Source organism: Dipteris shenzhenensis, chromosome 33 (genome assembly GCF_047967505.1).
Source record: "Dipteris shenzhenensis isolate YYH24624 ecotype China chromosome 33, Dip_SZ_1.0, whole genome shotgun sequence".
Lineage (NCBI taxonomy): Eukaryota > Viridiplantae > Streptophyta > Polypodiopsida > Gleicheniales > Dipteridaceae > Dipteris > Dipteris shenzhenensis.
This window is the reverse complement of record NC_141628.1, coordinates 28,391,688-28,406,012: the sequence shown is the minus strand read 5'-3', so window position 1 is coordinate 28,406,012 and position 14,325 is coordinate 28,391,688. Positions and strand designations below refer to the sequence as shown.

Sequence of the window (14,325 nt, the reverse complement as noted above, 5' to 3'; positions counted from 1 at the left end):
ATGGTATTGACCACCCAATTCAAAGTAAGGGGGCGTGACGAGTGATGGTTTGCCCTTGCCGGTCGCAAGCTAACTAAGAAGTTAGTTGGACTTGCTCTTTGTAGTATTGCGGTGGAGGGGGGATCCGTCTACTCTTTGCGTGTTGCGTCTCAGACTCTTTGCTCTAAAGGGGGTGTTGGAGATATCATAGCCATAGAGTGTGTTGGTGTGAAGTACTAGGTGATCTAGTACTAGTTTATGTGTGTGTGTCTTGTGTGAGTGCCACGTGTCATCATGGAACGTATCCCATATGCACTAGGTGCTAGTGTGTGAGTGAGTAGCCTATATAAGGCTTGTACTTCACTTATCTTGTCATACTTGATGAATGAATGAAAGCCTTCTTCATGTCTTCATTTGAGCATCATTTCCTCACACCCTAACCTTCTCTCTCTCTCTCTCTTCACCATGTTTCTAACATGCGCAAGACGGCACGCCAACCGTAGATACGAAGAATCTTCACATCTCATCGGATAGCTACCATGGCCTCACAATATGTGTTTGGAGCTTTAGCACTACTTGCTTGAGTCTGTCTAGAGTTTGAAATATTGAGGTTATTAGCTTAGCTTAGCACTCAACAAGGGCCATAGCGAGCCATTTGCTTCAGCTCACAGCGGCTCGTAACAGCCATTTTGCTAATTGTACTTTTGTCTCTAGGCCCGCGAGGCCTCCTGCAGACCTCTCTCTCTCTCTCTCATGGAGGTGGGACTAGCACAGTGGACTACCTACTGGGCCCATTGGCTTTTGTCTCACGGATACATGACCTCACTGTAGCCCATACCCAGATCCACTTTGACGGTGCCCTTGATCCAGTGTATGTGTGTCACTTAACCAGAGAGCTTCCGGTTCTACTGGAAGGTGATTTAGACCTCGCTCACGCTTCAGCCACCCTTGCCACAATGATACATAATGCTGCCACCAGATCCTTTCCTACGACCCGATCTTCACGGGTACAAGATGGGAAGATGCCTCAAAACCCCTGGTTTGATGATGAGTGAAGAGAGATGCGAGCCCACCTCACGCGGGAGCGAGCCTTCGGTCAGTTGACATCATATGAGGCACACCAGATCTTTCAACGGTTGACACACCGCAAGAGACGAGCCTTCCTCAAACACAAGATCATCAAATCATTTTGCGCAGGAGACCCGACCACTGGATGGGGACTTCTTTCGGAGGGGAAGCGAACCATCCCCATCACTGATCCGAGAGTGTGGCACACTTATGCATGCTCCCTATATGATGTCCTGAGGTAGACACGAACAGACATGTCCTCTATGCCCAGGCCCACTACCTGCCATCTATTCACTATGCAGAATGTGCGGGCTACACTTCGCCGGCTCCAACAACCGGAAAGCCCAAGATCATGAGGACCTCTAGACAGAGCACTTCGCACATGGGCAAGAGGTTTCCTGCACATATGTTTAACCTTGTAGTTTGTCATGGCTTCCCACCAGCATCGAGCACCACCACTATCATACCGATACAGAAAGCAAGAGACCTCATGGACACTAGGAACTATCACACCCTCATGATTGGCCACACGTTGGCCAAGATCTCTGGATCGGTACTAGAGAGGGAGATCAACAGTCATACAGAGGCATAGGGGTAGCGAACACTAGGGCACGCAGGATTCAGGAGGCAACACTCTACTGTAGACCACATTTTCAATCTGAGGGTTGTCATTGAGGAGGCAAGGTTCAGACATCATAAAGTTTACACATGTTTCGTAGACTTTCGAAAGGCTTTCGACACTGTCCCACGATCATGTATGATCAGGAGACTACAGGAGATGCAGATTCCAGAAACGTTGATTTGGGGAGTGATGAGCCTATATGAGTCAATCAGAGGTAGGGTCCGTCCTCCAGGCGGTCTATCGGATTGGGTCGAGAGCACAATTGGAGTAAACAGGGCTGCCCTCTCTCACCGACTCTCTTTGGACTCTACATCGATGAGATCACATCTTTCATAGATCGCCTAGGGGGCGAGGGTTCATTACTTGGTGATCTCCTCATACATATATTGTTATACGCTGATGATATAGTCCTTACATCCTCTTCGGCAGTGGGGCTGCAGAGAAAAAAGAAGGCATTAGAGGTGTTCTGCAGAGAGAGAGAGACCTAACCGTCAACCTTGGGAAAACTAAGGTTATGATCTTCAACACCTCACGAGCAGTGATTCACCGACTTAGTTTCACCTATCATGGCAACCAATGGAAATAGTGCAGTCGTACACATATTTGGGTGCAGTCTTCACAGGACCCATCTTCACGATGACCCATGTAGCCCAGGCACGACTCACACGAGGGCGTAGTGCTTTGGCTAGACTGGAGCAACAGTGCTTCTAGGCACAATTCCAAGATCCACCGATGAAGGGCTGGCTTTTTTACACACTGGTGCAACCGAATGCCATGTATGCAGCACCCTTCTAGGGATGCGATCTCACGAGGAGAGATTGGAGGAGCTTCGAGCGGCTACAATGACAATGGGGTCCAGGATGATCCGATGTAAGCCCTCAGTCCCACATGACATAGTACAGGTAGAGTTCGCCATGACACCTCTTTAGGTTGATGCCATCGTTAAGACAGCGACTTTCATCCACAGAGTCTGGGACTTACCCCACTGGAGACTTTCGAGGTTGGCCCTAGAATCATCCAGACGGCTAGCGGAGAGCAGGGCACACACATGGTATGCACACATATCTACATGGTATGCCAGGCACGGTATCCAGATGGACAGGCTTCCCTCCTTTCAATACAGCATGGATGCACCTCCTGAGCCCACCCCACGAGATGAGATCAACCATATCATACAGTTAGACCTTCTCCAGCTTCATACATCCTAGACTTGGGAGGAGGACCAGGAGTTCCCCACCAAGACCCAGTTCTACCGCGACCACTTCTTAAGAGTATCAGAGGAGGGATTCATCATCAGACCCCAGTATCTCGAGGACAGAGGAGTCTCCATGCACTGAGGATTGCAATTGGTCAGATGCAGGTTTCGTCCCATCAGTTGAGGATCGAGGCTGGGAGAGCAACGGGTATATCCAGAGAGCAGCAGGTCTGCACGCTATGTACACTGGGGGCAATTGAGATAGAGGAGCATTTTCTTTGTGTTTGCCCAACCTACTACGAGATCCAGGGGAGCTAGCACTATCTGTACCTGGAGGGGAGTGGCTTCAGCCCTTTATCACGATTGATGCATTTCCACGACCAGGTCTGTATCGCGCTTTATCTAATGGAGATGCGTCAGCACAGGGATACGACAGATCAAAAAGCAGTAGGGGATGGCCAGACCACCATAGGACATAGAGGATGACCGGGCACACCGTCGCGTCACAGACTTCTATACATTTGAGTCAGCCCTAGGACACACTAGAGTGGAGGAGGAGGAGCTAGCCGACATGAGAGCAGTCTGGATCAGCAGCCAGCACGGTACCACCGAGAGAGGGAGGCAGAGACCACATGCGCGACAGAGAGTCCTCAGAGTACCCTCTATTGAGGTCCGACCTATCACAGCCTTCCTCAAGGGGGACCAACAAAGACGAGGGGTCACTCTGGACATAGCTCAGTGAGTTCAAAGAGCGAGGAGATCGCATGCCCCACCGCAGCACGAGACAACTCGACAGACAAAGATACGAGACATCTTCGCAGCCCACTAGTGAGCCATCAATGTACCAGGCTTCAGTTTCAAATTCTGTTTCTGAGTCCCAGCGCCGAGAGTGGCTTGCTTTTTCAGTTTGTACCTGATACTGGATAGATTGATCTGGTCCATTATGCAGTTACAGTTGCAAATGACTATTTCTATTCATGATTATGATTTTGTTAGCATAGATTAGAGTACTCAGCAAGGGTCCTAGCGTGCCCTTTGCTTCAGCCGACTGAGGCTTGTATGAGTTCGCTTTTCTTTGTACTTTGTCCCATAGGCCTGTGAGGCCTCCCATGGATGTTAATACATCTCTCTCTCTCTCTCTCTCTCTCTCTCTCTCTCTCTCTCTCTCTCTCTCTCTCTCTCTCTCTCCCCTTTAATATGTGATGTTGAACCCCAGGATCTTAGTGTACCCTTGCACAAGGTCAAATTTTTTGTCAGTACTTAGCATAATGCAAGGGCCTTAGGACCAGCCCATGATGACTTGTATTTGGATCGACTTGGGTTGCATTTTTTCTGTCTCATAGGCCACAGAGGCCTTTTGAAGGCAGTAACCTGATCGCATAGCACAATGGATTAGCGAGTCACACTTCGGATCCAAAAGTCAGTGGGTTCAAATCCCATCGTGATCAAGATGGCAAAAGAGATTTTAGATTGGCACTAGAGTCATCCATACGACTGGCTGAAAGAGAGCTTAATACCGCTTGGATGTAACCAGCCTCAACAACATAAAGGGTGGTAGGATCCACGCAAATACAGCATATACAGTAAATAGACAAGCAAATTTGCAACACACCACAAATCACAGGGGAGCTAGAGCGCTCCTACTCGGAAACAAAGACACCGATTAGCCCCAAACGCTGGCGCCCCTTGCAGTATTTATTTAACATTCATTTGAAGCCAAGAGGCTGATTACAAAGGTCTCTAGGAAGCTGCTCCACAGGCAAGCCAATGCCCTCAGACTTCCCGTCCAGCCCACCTTGTAATTCCCTGCTCAACTTCAAACGGTGAACGGCATCCAATCCCTAGGCAATCCTGTATCCTCAGCCAACCAAAGCATGCAACAGAGACCCCAATAGCATCCACTGTCTGAACCACTCCTGCAATCGCACATCCAAGTGCCCAACCAGCCAAACACGGCTGAACAACTACAAGACAAAGCCCTCAACAGCTGAACTCTAGTGCAATCAAACAACCAAACACTTCCTAGCGGGTTGCCACAGTCTATAGCCTCCCTGGCCACTGCCCTGTTAGAAATGACCCAACAGAGGGTACGTACAGTGGAAGACTGATAGCAATGCCCAGGAGCTCACGCAGTGTGCGTGTGGGATGTGGAATCACAAACTTCTTAACTTATGTGCATAAAAAGGATGTGCAGACTCATCAATAGACAAGGAACCAGCCAGATAGAGAAACCACCAAAATAATATGTTTCCGTCCAAAACTATGGACACAGTACAAAATAGATAGATCCAGAGTCCCACCAATGGTATGGTCCTCTGATCTTACCACAAGGTACTTCTCCTATCTGCTGGCTATCTCTAGACTCGAGCCCGCGTGCTCCACCTTGAGCGTATGTAGACTTTCCGTCTAGTGTGTTCTTCTCCACCTTACTGCCTGTGAATCAGCCTAGGTGGGCAGCCCCTGCCAAGCTTTTTCTGCAGCACACAGGTCCCCTTGGTCCTCCTGAATGTAGGCCCCAAGATAGCTGTTCCACTGCTTGTGAATGGCTGCTCCAGAAGATGATGATCACAACACCTTGCTGCCCTAGAAGACAGCCAAGGTCCAGCCCTTCCTGGCTAAGTCTGCAGCCCTTCAAGCACCCTCTCACCTCCTGGATATAGGCCCAAAGGGTGGCTTCCTACTGCTCCTTTCTGCCTTCTGGATGTTAGAAAATACCCAACAGAGGGTACACGCAGCGGAAGACTTATAGTAATGCCCAGGAGCTCACGCAGTGTGCGGTGTGGGTGTGGAATCACAAACTTCTTTACTTATGTGCATAAAATAGGTGTGCAGACTCATCAATAGACAATGAACCAGCCAGATAGAGAAACCACCCAAATATATATTTCCGTCCAAAACTATGGACACAATACAAGAGAGATAAATCCAGAGTCCCACCAATGGTGTGGTCCTCTCATCTTACCACAAGGTCCTTCTCCTATCTGCTGGCTATCTCTAGACTCGAGCCCGTGTGCTCCACCTCGAGTGTCTGTAGACTTTCCGTCTAGTGTGTTCTTCTCCACCTTACTGCCTGTGAATCAGCCTAGGTGGGCAGCCCCTGCCAAGCTTTGTCTGCAGCACACAGGTCCCCTTGGTCCTCCTGAATATAGGCCCCAAGATAACTGTTCCACTGCTCCAACCTGCTTGTGAATGGCTGCTCCAGAAGATGATGATCTCAGCACCTTGCTGCCCTAGAAGAGAGCCAAGGTCCAGCCCTTCCTGGCTAAGTCTGCAGCCCTTCAAGCACCCTCTCACCTCCTGGATATAGGTCCAGAGGGTGGCTTCCTGCTGCTCTTTTCTACCTCCTGGAATGCTGCTCTGCTGGATATGATGATCACAACACCTTGCTGCCCTAGAAGACAGCCAAGGTCCCAGCCCTTAGGAACTCAGTCTGCAGCTCACCTTCAACTCTCCTTCACCCCCAGTGTGAGGCCCAAGGGAGTAGCTCCTGGCTGCTTCTGTCTGCTCCTTGAACTGCTGGATAGTTGGATGTAAAATGAGGCCACAAGCCTCTCCTTTTATAGGCCCTAAGGCCTGGCAAAAATACCGACCAGTCTGCCCTGACTGGGCCGACTGGACAGACCAGGTTGGCTGGCCCAACCGACCTGGTTGGCTCAGCTCAACCAGCCCTATATAAGGGCCCTTTGCTGGCCCTTTGTTCCATGCAGGGTCCAGCTCCTTTGCTGTTGTCCTGCCACCTGTCAGCCCTGCTTGCAAGCCATAGACCTGCCCATAGACCCCCACTATACTGCGCCTTGCTGCAGCCCTTTGCCGGCGCCTTGTCCTGACCGTATCTCTTCCGTACACTGCCCTGCTCCGTACACATGCTGATGTCAGCGCACCTTTCATAGGGTCCTGCTGCAGTCCACTGAGTGCCTCATGCCAGGCCTGATCCAAGACACTGTGTCCCTGCCATCTTCTGGCACATGAGCTGCTCCTGATGCAGCCTTTCATCCTTGGGATACCCCACCAACCATGAATGCTCCAGATCTGTCCCAGATCCACACATCCAGGTAATCTCTCTTTGGGCACATCCTACCCTAGGTCTCCCTCCCCCACGCTCTCCTCATTTGGGGGCTTACAGATGGGGAGGTGACCTTTCCAACACTGGATTGCTGGATAGTTGGATAATGAATGAGGGCTGGAGGCCTCCCTTTTATAGGCCTAGGGGCCTGTCATAAAAACCGACCAATCAGCTTCATACTGGCCGACCAGGCTGGCCGACCAGTCTGCTGCTGGTCCACCCCTTTAAGGGCTCTAAAACCGGGGCCCTTTGGCCCACACTTCTAGGGCCTTTGGCCCTCCAATCTAAGCAAGGGCCCAGCCCTATATAAGGGCCCTAGCCAGGCCCTTTTGGGCTGCTGCTAGGCTGCCCTTTGTTGCTGCTGCACCTGGCCTCCATGTGGCCAACCCAATCTGCTGGTCTGCCCTGCCCTTCTGTGCCATCTCCTCTACCAGACAGCCCGCCATGTAGGTGCCTATACCCCGGGATACCCAGCCATTTTGTGCTACTCCAAATCTGTCTCTTCCAGGCCAGATCTATGCCATGTATGCATCGCCATCTGCCACGGTCTTGACGCCATGTGTTGCAGCCACTTTGATGCGTCCAGGTACTTTCCTTTTTCTCTCTGATCTCTGCCCCCATGGCAGCCATCTTGCTGCCCATGTGGCCATCCCTCAGGACCCAAGTCCACCTCCCCCATGCTCTCCTCATATGGGGGCTTACAGATGGCGAGGTGACCTTTCCAACATGCCCAACAGCATAAATCAACCCTTCTTCACGAGGAAAGAAACCCAAACGCAATAACTAGCCAGCAACCAACCTGGGAACGGCAAAAGCCGGCAAAGACAAGCCTTCTTCTACTTGGAATCCATAGAAGAAAGGTCACTCTGGCTAGAAAACCAAGATCCTGCGGAGATAAGCTGATTCTGCTCTGGCACAGCCCCAAGAGCAGCTTAAAAGTGAACACCCACGCCTGGAAAGTTACCAAAACCAGCCACAACACCCAGAAAGCTCCAGAAATCAGGTCGAAATCTCCTGCAAAGCCTGAAAGCCTGAAAAAGCAAGTCGCAGTTCACCCGGAGCAGCCTGGTCAAGTCCAGAACTCCTGAAACAGCCCTAGAACCAATCGCAGGCACCTAGAACAGCCTGGAAGAGCCCAAAAGCAAATCGCAAACTAGAACAGACACCCTAGCAGAAATCGCCACCTGCAATAGGCTCCTGGATCAATTGCGATTTGCTCTGGCAGGCCCTGGATCACCTGGAACTGGCCCCTAGGTAAAAACGAATTTCCTTGGCAAGCCTTGGATCACCTGAAACTAGCCCCTAGGTAAAAACGAATTTCCCTAGCAGACTCTGGAAGCTCCAAACTGATGATCTAGCTCCTCTGAAACTGATTTGGCCAACTGCCTCTAAAAGAAGGGCTTCCCCCCCCCCTTTTAAAGCCCTAGGCTCCAAAAAGCAGTGTTTTTTAATTGCACCACTCTTTTGGGCCCCTAAAAGCAGTTTTTTAATTGCACCACTCTTTTGGCCCCCTGTTGCACACTTTGGCCCTAGGAATTAATTGCCAAGTAACTGGGCGCACATTCACCATTTCCAAGGGCCCACTAGGAATTTTAATTTCCCACACTTTGGCCCTAGGAATTAATTGCCAAGTAACTGGGCGCACATTCACCATTTCCAAGGGCCCACTAGGAATTTTAATTTCCCAAGTCCCGCCCCATGGCCGGACCCTTGCGCCCTAGAGGCTCAAGGTAGTCACGCGCAAATTACGGGAGTCGCAAATCAAAAGTCTCATAATTTCACGTCCTCGTGACACTGGAGGCTAGTACGCATGCATATCTCGATGGTTTGCAAGTCACGGTATTCAAATGGACCGACTCCCCCCCTTCTAGTACAACTTGGATGTGCCATCCCCCTGCTCCCACGAGATGAGATCAATCGCATCATATGGTTGCATCTAATCCAGCATACATCATGGACTGGGGGAGGGGGGTAAAAGGAGCTAACCAATTCTACCGAGATCACTTTTGGAGAGTATCAGAGGATGGAGTGATTATCAGACCCCAATATAGAGGACAGACGAGTCTCACATGCATTGAGGATAGCCATAACCTATTGTGAAAGAAATATCACTGTAAATACACTTCTGTTTTTTGAGTCTCATTTTTAAGCCTCTCATTGGAGAGAGGCGATGAGCAATTATTTAGATTTAAACTTCTAAAAATTGTCAAAAAGTTTCTTTGGCAGCTGAGGGCGATCAAAGGTGTTGGTATGCACGTACACACATTTTGAGAGTTTGGGCTCCACACAAACAAATTAGCACGCTTTCAATATAGCATTGAGGCTCCCTCCGTCTCGCTCACAAATCACGAGGTCAACCAAGTCACCCAAGAGGATCTCTTATAGCTACACACATTCAAGGACCTGGTTGGCACCCAGCAAGCTTCCTATGAAGCTCAACTTCTACAAAGACCTCTGCTTGCAGATTTTAGGAGGACTTCATTGACCCACCAAAATATACACGAATCCCTCTCCCCCACCCCTCGAGGATATCGATCAGGCAGTTCCGGTCTCATCACACTGACCTCTCATTGAAAGTGGATGAGTTGAGGGCATCCCAGAGAGGATCGCATTTGCACTTTATTGATCGGCAAGAGATCAAGTCAAAGGAGCACTTCGCTTTCAGATGTCATGTATACTATGAGATCTGAGGTCGCTATCACCGTCTCTTCACGGATGGTTTCAAACCCCTATCTAGTTTCTTGCCCTACCCAGATCAGAGATGTCTGGTGACTTCTCATTCATGAGGCCATCCGACACAGAGAGCATTTGCCCAGGACACAAAGGCAAGATAAGGTTGTACAGCAAAACTCGGCACTCAAAGCAAGATTGGTGAGTTTTTCCAATGGACCAGTAGGCCCTAGGGAGACAGCAGATCCAAGGAGGAGCGCGAGAAACACGCTAGAGTTGAGGCACATATCAGCCTTGGGGAACTTCCCTCCATGCTCACCACGCCAGAGGCATAGCCCACGAGGGTGACAGTGGCACTTGTCCGACACAAGGCCACAGCTAGGAGACCACATTGAACCACACATACCAGCCATCGGCAATGCTCTATCACAGGCTCTATGCCGCCCAGCCTCATGCACCGCCGTGCTCCCTCTTATGCTTGACTCCTATGCCAGCTTCCGGATGATCATCATGGTGTAGCCACATCAGCCTCCATCCTCTCCATAGGCTCAGAAATTTCCTTTTATGTATTGGTGTTTCTATGATGATGGCTATGATGTATTCGTCTTGGGTGTTGATGCCTGCTTAGAGGCTCCACCCTTTCAGCTCATAGTATCAACTTCTTTCAGTCTCATAGGCCCTTTAGTCTTTCAAAAACCTCTAATAAACTTCTCTCTCTCTCTCTCTCTCTCTCTCTCTCTCTCTCTCTCTCTTTGTGTGTGTGTGTGTGTTAATAAACTTCTCTCTCTCTCTCTCTCTCTCTCTCTCTCTCTCTCTCTCTTTGTGTGTGTGTGTGTGTTAATAAACTTCTCTCTCTCTCTCTCTCTCTCTCTCTCTCTCTCTCTCTCTTTGTGTGTGTGTGTGTGTGTAAAAAACAATATCGTGTGTGTGTAGCACACATTTTTAGATACATATGTGCGTGTATCCTTCTATATACGCACATATACATATACACATAGTCTGTAGATACATACTTATCGATACATATACATGTAGATACATACTTGGATACGCGAGCGTGCACACGTGTGTGTGTGTGCGCGCGCGTGTGTGAAGAAGCGCACACACATATGTATGTATGTGTCTAAATGTATTCTCTCTCTGGGCACACGTATGCATGTTTCCTCTATAATGCCCACATGCAGACACCACCGGATATGTCTTCTATGCCCAGGCCCACTACTTGCCACTTGTTCACCACACAGAATGTACGAGCAGCACTTCGCAGATTACACAATCGGAGAATGCGGGACCATGAGAGCCTACGGACCGAGCACTTTGCACATGGACAAGAGGTCCTAGCACCGGTCCTAGCAAAGATGTTCAACCGGGTTGTGCGCTACAGTTTCCCACCTTCTTGGAGCACTACCACTATTGTACCGATACACAAAGCCGGAGATCCTAATTCAAAGATCTGACTCTTCTTTTCATCATAAAGGTTCTGCCACAAATTGTCACGATCCATAGGTTCTTTTGGACGATGCACAATTTGTTCAAGATCACATCAATGGATTAACTCTCCAAAGCACCCAGTAAAACTCTAATATGTAATCTACTACTTCAGACACACAAGAGGATCCCAACCCTACTTCGATAGACGTGAAGAAAAAGGGTTCCACCAATGCAGGACACGTCAACCTCAGCGCCCCCTTGTCAAAGCAGGTGCTCCAGTTTCAAGACTCTATTTGCGGTCCTCCTGTCTCAATTCTCATGGACAGTGGATGCTCTCATCATTTTTGGTATCTTCTCTCGTACAACATTTGCATTTGAAGACTTCTCAAAGTCCACTTCACTATGAAATTGAAATTGTGGACGGATCTACTTAGGTCCAGCATCTATCCTTCCAAATTCAACAAGGATACATCTAGATGACTCTAGGAATGCCCAAACTCATCCTCGAAAAACACAACACATAGTGCAGATTCAATTTCATGATAGTCACTCATAAGGTTGAAAACCATAAACTCCATCACGCGTAGCAGGAACTAGCTACTATGACGTCCCCACTGACATCATCAGCACCCAACAGTGGGTGTGGACCATAGTATAAACATATGCTCTCACACATACAAATCCACACACATACACATACATGAGCATCCACTTATACAAAGGTCTTCGTAACTAAGTTTCTATCGACGCTCTAGAGGTGAAGGGCAAACTCATCCATGACAAAGGCTAGCACTAAAGGAGAATTCAACAAGGATACTTCTCCAGCTTCTCTGCAGCAGCCCTTCTTTCAACCAGATTTGGACTTGTTCCCTAAAGAGTACCCTCCGAAATTACCTCCTGGTAATCTTGTGGATCACACAATCGAGTTACTCTCCTAGAAATACTCCATCAATCCAACCACCTTATCGAGTTTCCTTTACCCAGGTATATGGAAGACTCGCATTTGTAGCTACACTATTTCAAAGACAACATGAGTTGGTGCAAACCTACAACCCTTGAGTAGATTTGAAGTATTGATTAATCATTCGATCCCTTAACGTTTTGGTGACATCATGTAACTCATCCTTTTGGTGGGACTCTTGCTCCATTTTTTGTAGCTAGGAACTGTTTCGAGTGAGCAAATTCTGCGCTTTGCTCTTCCCACAACATCAACTGCCCGCCTTCATCTAGCAACTATGCTTTTTAAAATATCTATTTTCCCTTTTCGATACTGCTATTGGTTCACATAATTTCCCAGACTGATGAAAACTATGCATATATGGTAGAGTGATGCAAAATATTTGTGCAAGGCTATTTCTTGTGGGTTAAAACATTCAAAGTAGAAACATCATATTAAAGCTTGTAGTGAACACATGTCGAAGACAAATGCCTTAAAGCTTAGCATCGGTAGTGCATACTGTGAAACTGCATAATAAGATTGTCCATCCACATATTGGCTGAGCAAATCTTATATACTATTCATCTAAAAGGAGGTAAAAGATAAACTTTCTATGCTGAATTCTATCCAGTACAACAATGGTTTCTACATGAGTATTCAAATGTTATCCAGGTCGAGGTCGAGGCCTTTGGCATTGGATCCTTTAAATAGCAAAGTACTAGTTTCAGTGACTCGCATGTGATTCATGGACATAAAGCTTCGCTTTCAAATAAATGTGAAATAACCGGATTCATTTGTTGGTGGTTGTATTTTCTGTTGCGCAGGTACACAGGCGGGTATTTCGATGGCTAGGGTGTAGAGGCCTTTTAAATTTCTGAAATGTAGTAAATCGATAAGACTGAAACAGAGGATCTGAAGATAAACCTGGTGCTTTCCAAGGGGATCTCTCCATCTTCTGACGATTCGTCCCCCTCTATTTCAAAGTCATGGACTCGATCATTTGCGCCGGAGTTGGTCGATGGAGAAATACCATGAGCTGCTGTGGGTCTGCGTTGCTGACGGCGCCTCCTATACTCAACGCATACGCAAACCATGTGCACGACGCATTGCAGTGCATAACCTATAACCCACACTCTCAATGGGGTACGCGGCCTTTCATCGCTGCTCAATCCTAGCACTACCGCGGCAACCATTACGAAGGCCAAATTCCAAATGAGGTCCAATATGACAACCGGCTGGGAATACGCCCAATCACTCTGCCGCTCTTCCAACTGCTCTGCTGCGGTCTCCCGAACCAACATAGAAGGCTCTCTCATCATCCTGCGACTGCTAGCGCGGCGCAGAAAGCGAGCTGCGCCAGAGAGGCCACCGCGGCGAGCAGCAGGTCGTCCATTATCAAGGCTGACAGAGATGCCGGCACTACCGGTTCCAAGCAAAGGGGAAGAATCCAAGGAAGGATGAGGAGAAGAGGCAGATTGATCCATGATGTTGCAGAGAGCAAACTAATGCAAGCTCAAGCTTAACCGCCCCATCGATCGTCGTCTTCGTCTGTCTTCGTCTTCTTCTTGTTCTTGTTTTTTGTGTGACAGAAAGTTGCAAAAAATATGCATAGCACTCGAACCTTCTGCACTTTAAAGACACTTATAGTCAACGTGCACTTTGACCATTCTGCCTTGTCATGTCATTCATGCATTCACATGCCTCCTCGCTTAGGGCCTATTCCCGCGTGCACGCACCCACATGTCCGCTTCGGAAAATTCTGTAGAGAATTGTGTAGGAGTCTCTTATTGCCACACACACAAGAGTGGTTTGGAATCAACAGCAACGCTCGCATCGTGTTGGTCCCTTTGGCCTCCAATGCACAATCCAATCTCTAGAGGCCTCCAAGATCTGGATGCCCAAGCTGCAAGAACAACCCCTTCCTAGGGCTTTTTCCCACCCACCCAAGTGGTACCCTCCCCGGTTCACAGGTGGGATGCTGCTTGGGGCTCCGAGTGGGAATACCAATACCTAGAGGCCTTATGGATTCCATTTCAGCACCTGAACCTCCACTGCACCTGGCCTACGCGGGAAAAGGGCTTCGCCACGTGATTGTTGTGGCTGAAGGCTAGCAAGCATGTTGCTGAAACTAGCAACACTAGCATAGTATTAGCAGGACGCCTTGTGAGGATGATCTGTCTTAGCCATGCCCATAATTTTGAAGACTTGGAAGCTCTTCATTGGTGACTTTCTCAAATCTTTCAAGTCATCTACCTCAACACTGACTTTAATTACTCCAATGTACAGCCATTACCACCCATATTGAGGCAACAACAATGGGAAAACACTTTGATAGATGTTAAAAAAATGTCCCTTATATT

At 48.6% G+C, this 14,325-nt stretch overlaps 1 protein-coding gene across 1 annotated transcript in view; it reads right to left on the bottom strand.

Moving 5' to 3' along the window:
• LOC147879930 (E3 ubiquitin-protein ligase At4g11680-like) overlaps positions 1-13,562 on the bottom strand; it is a 44,538-nt gene extending 30,976 nt beyond the window's left edge. Inside the window, exon 1 of the mRNA XM_087371572.1 lies at positions 12,890-13,562. Within this exon, the coding sequence (XP_087227698.1) occupies positions 12,890-13,449 (560 nt within the window). The 5' untranslated portion in view covers positions 13,450-13,562. The remainder of the gene's footprint in view (positions 1-12,889) is intronic.
• Between the last annotated feature and the right edge of the window lie 763 nt (positions 13,563-14,325).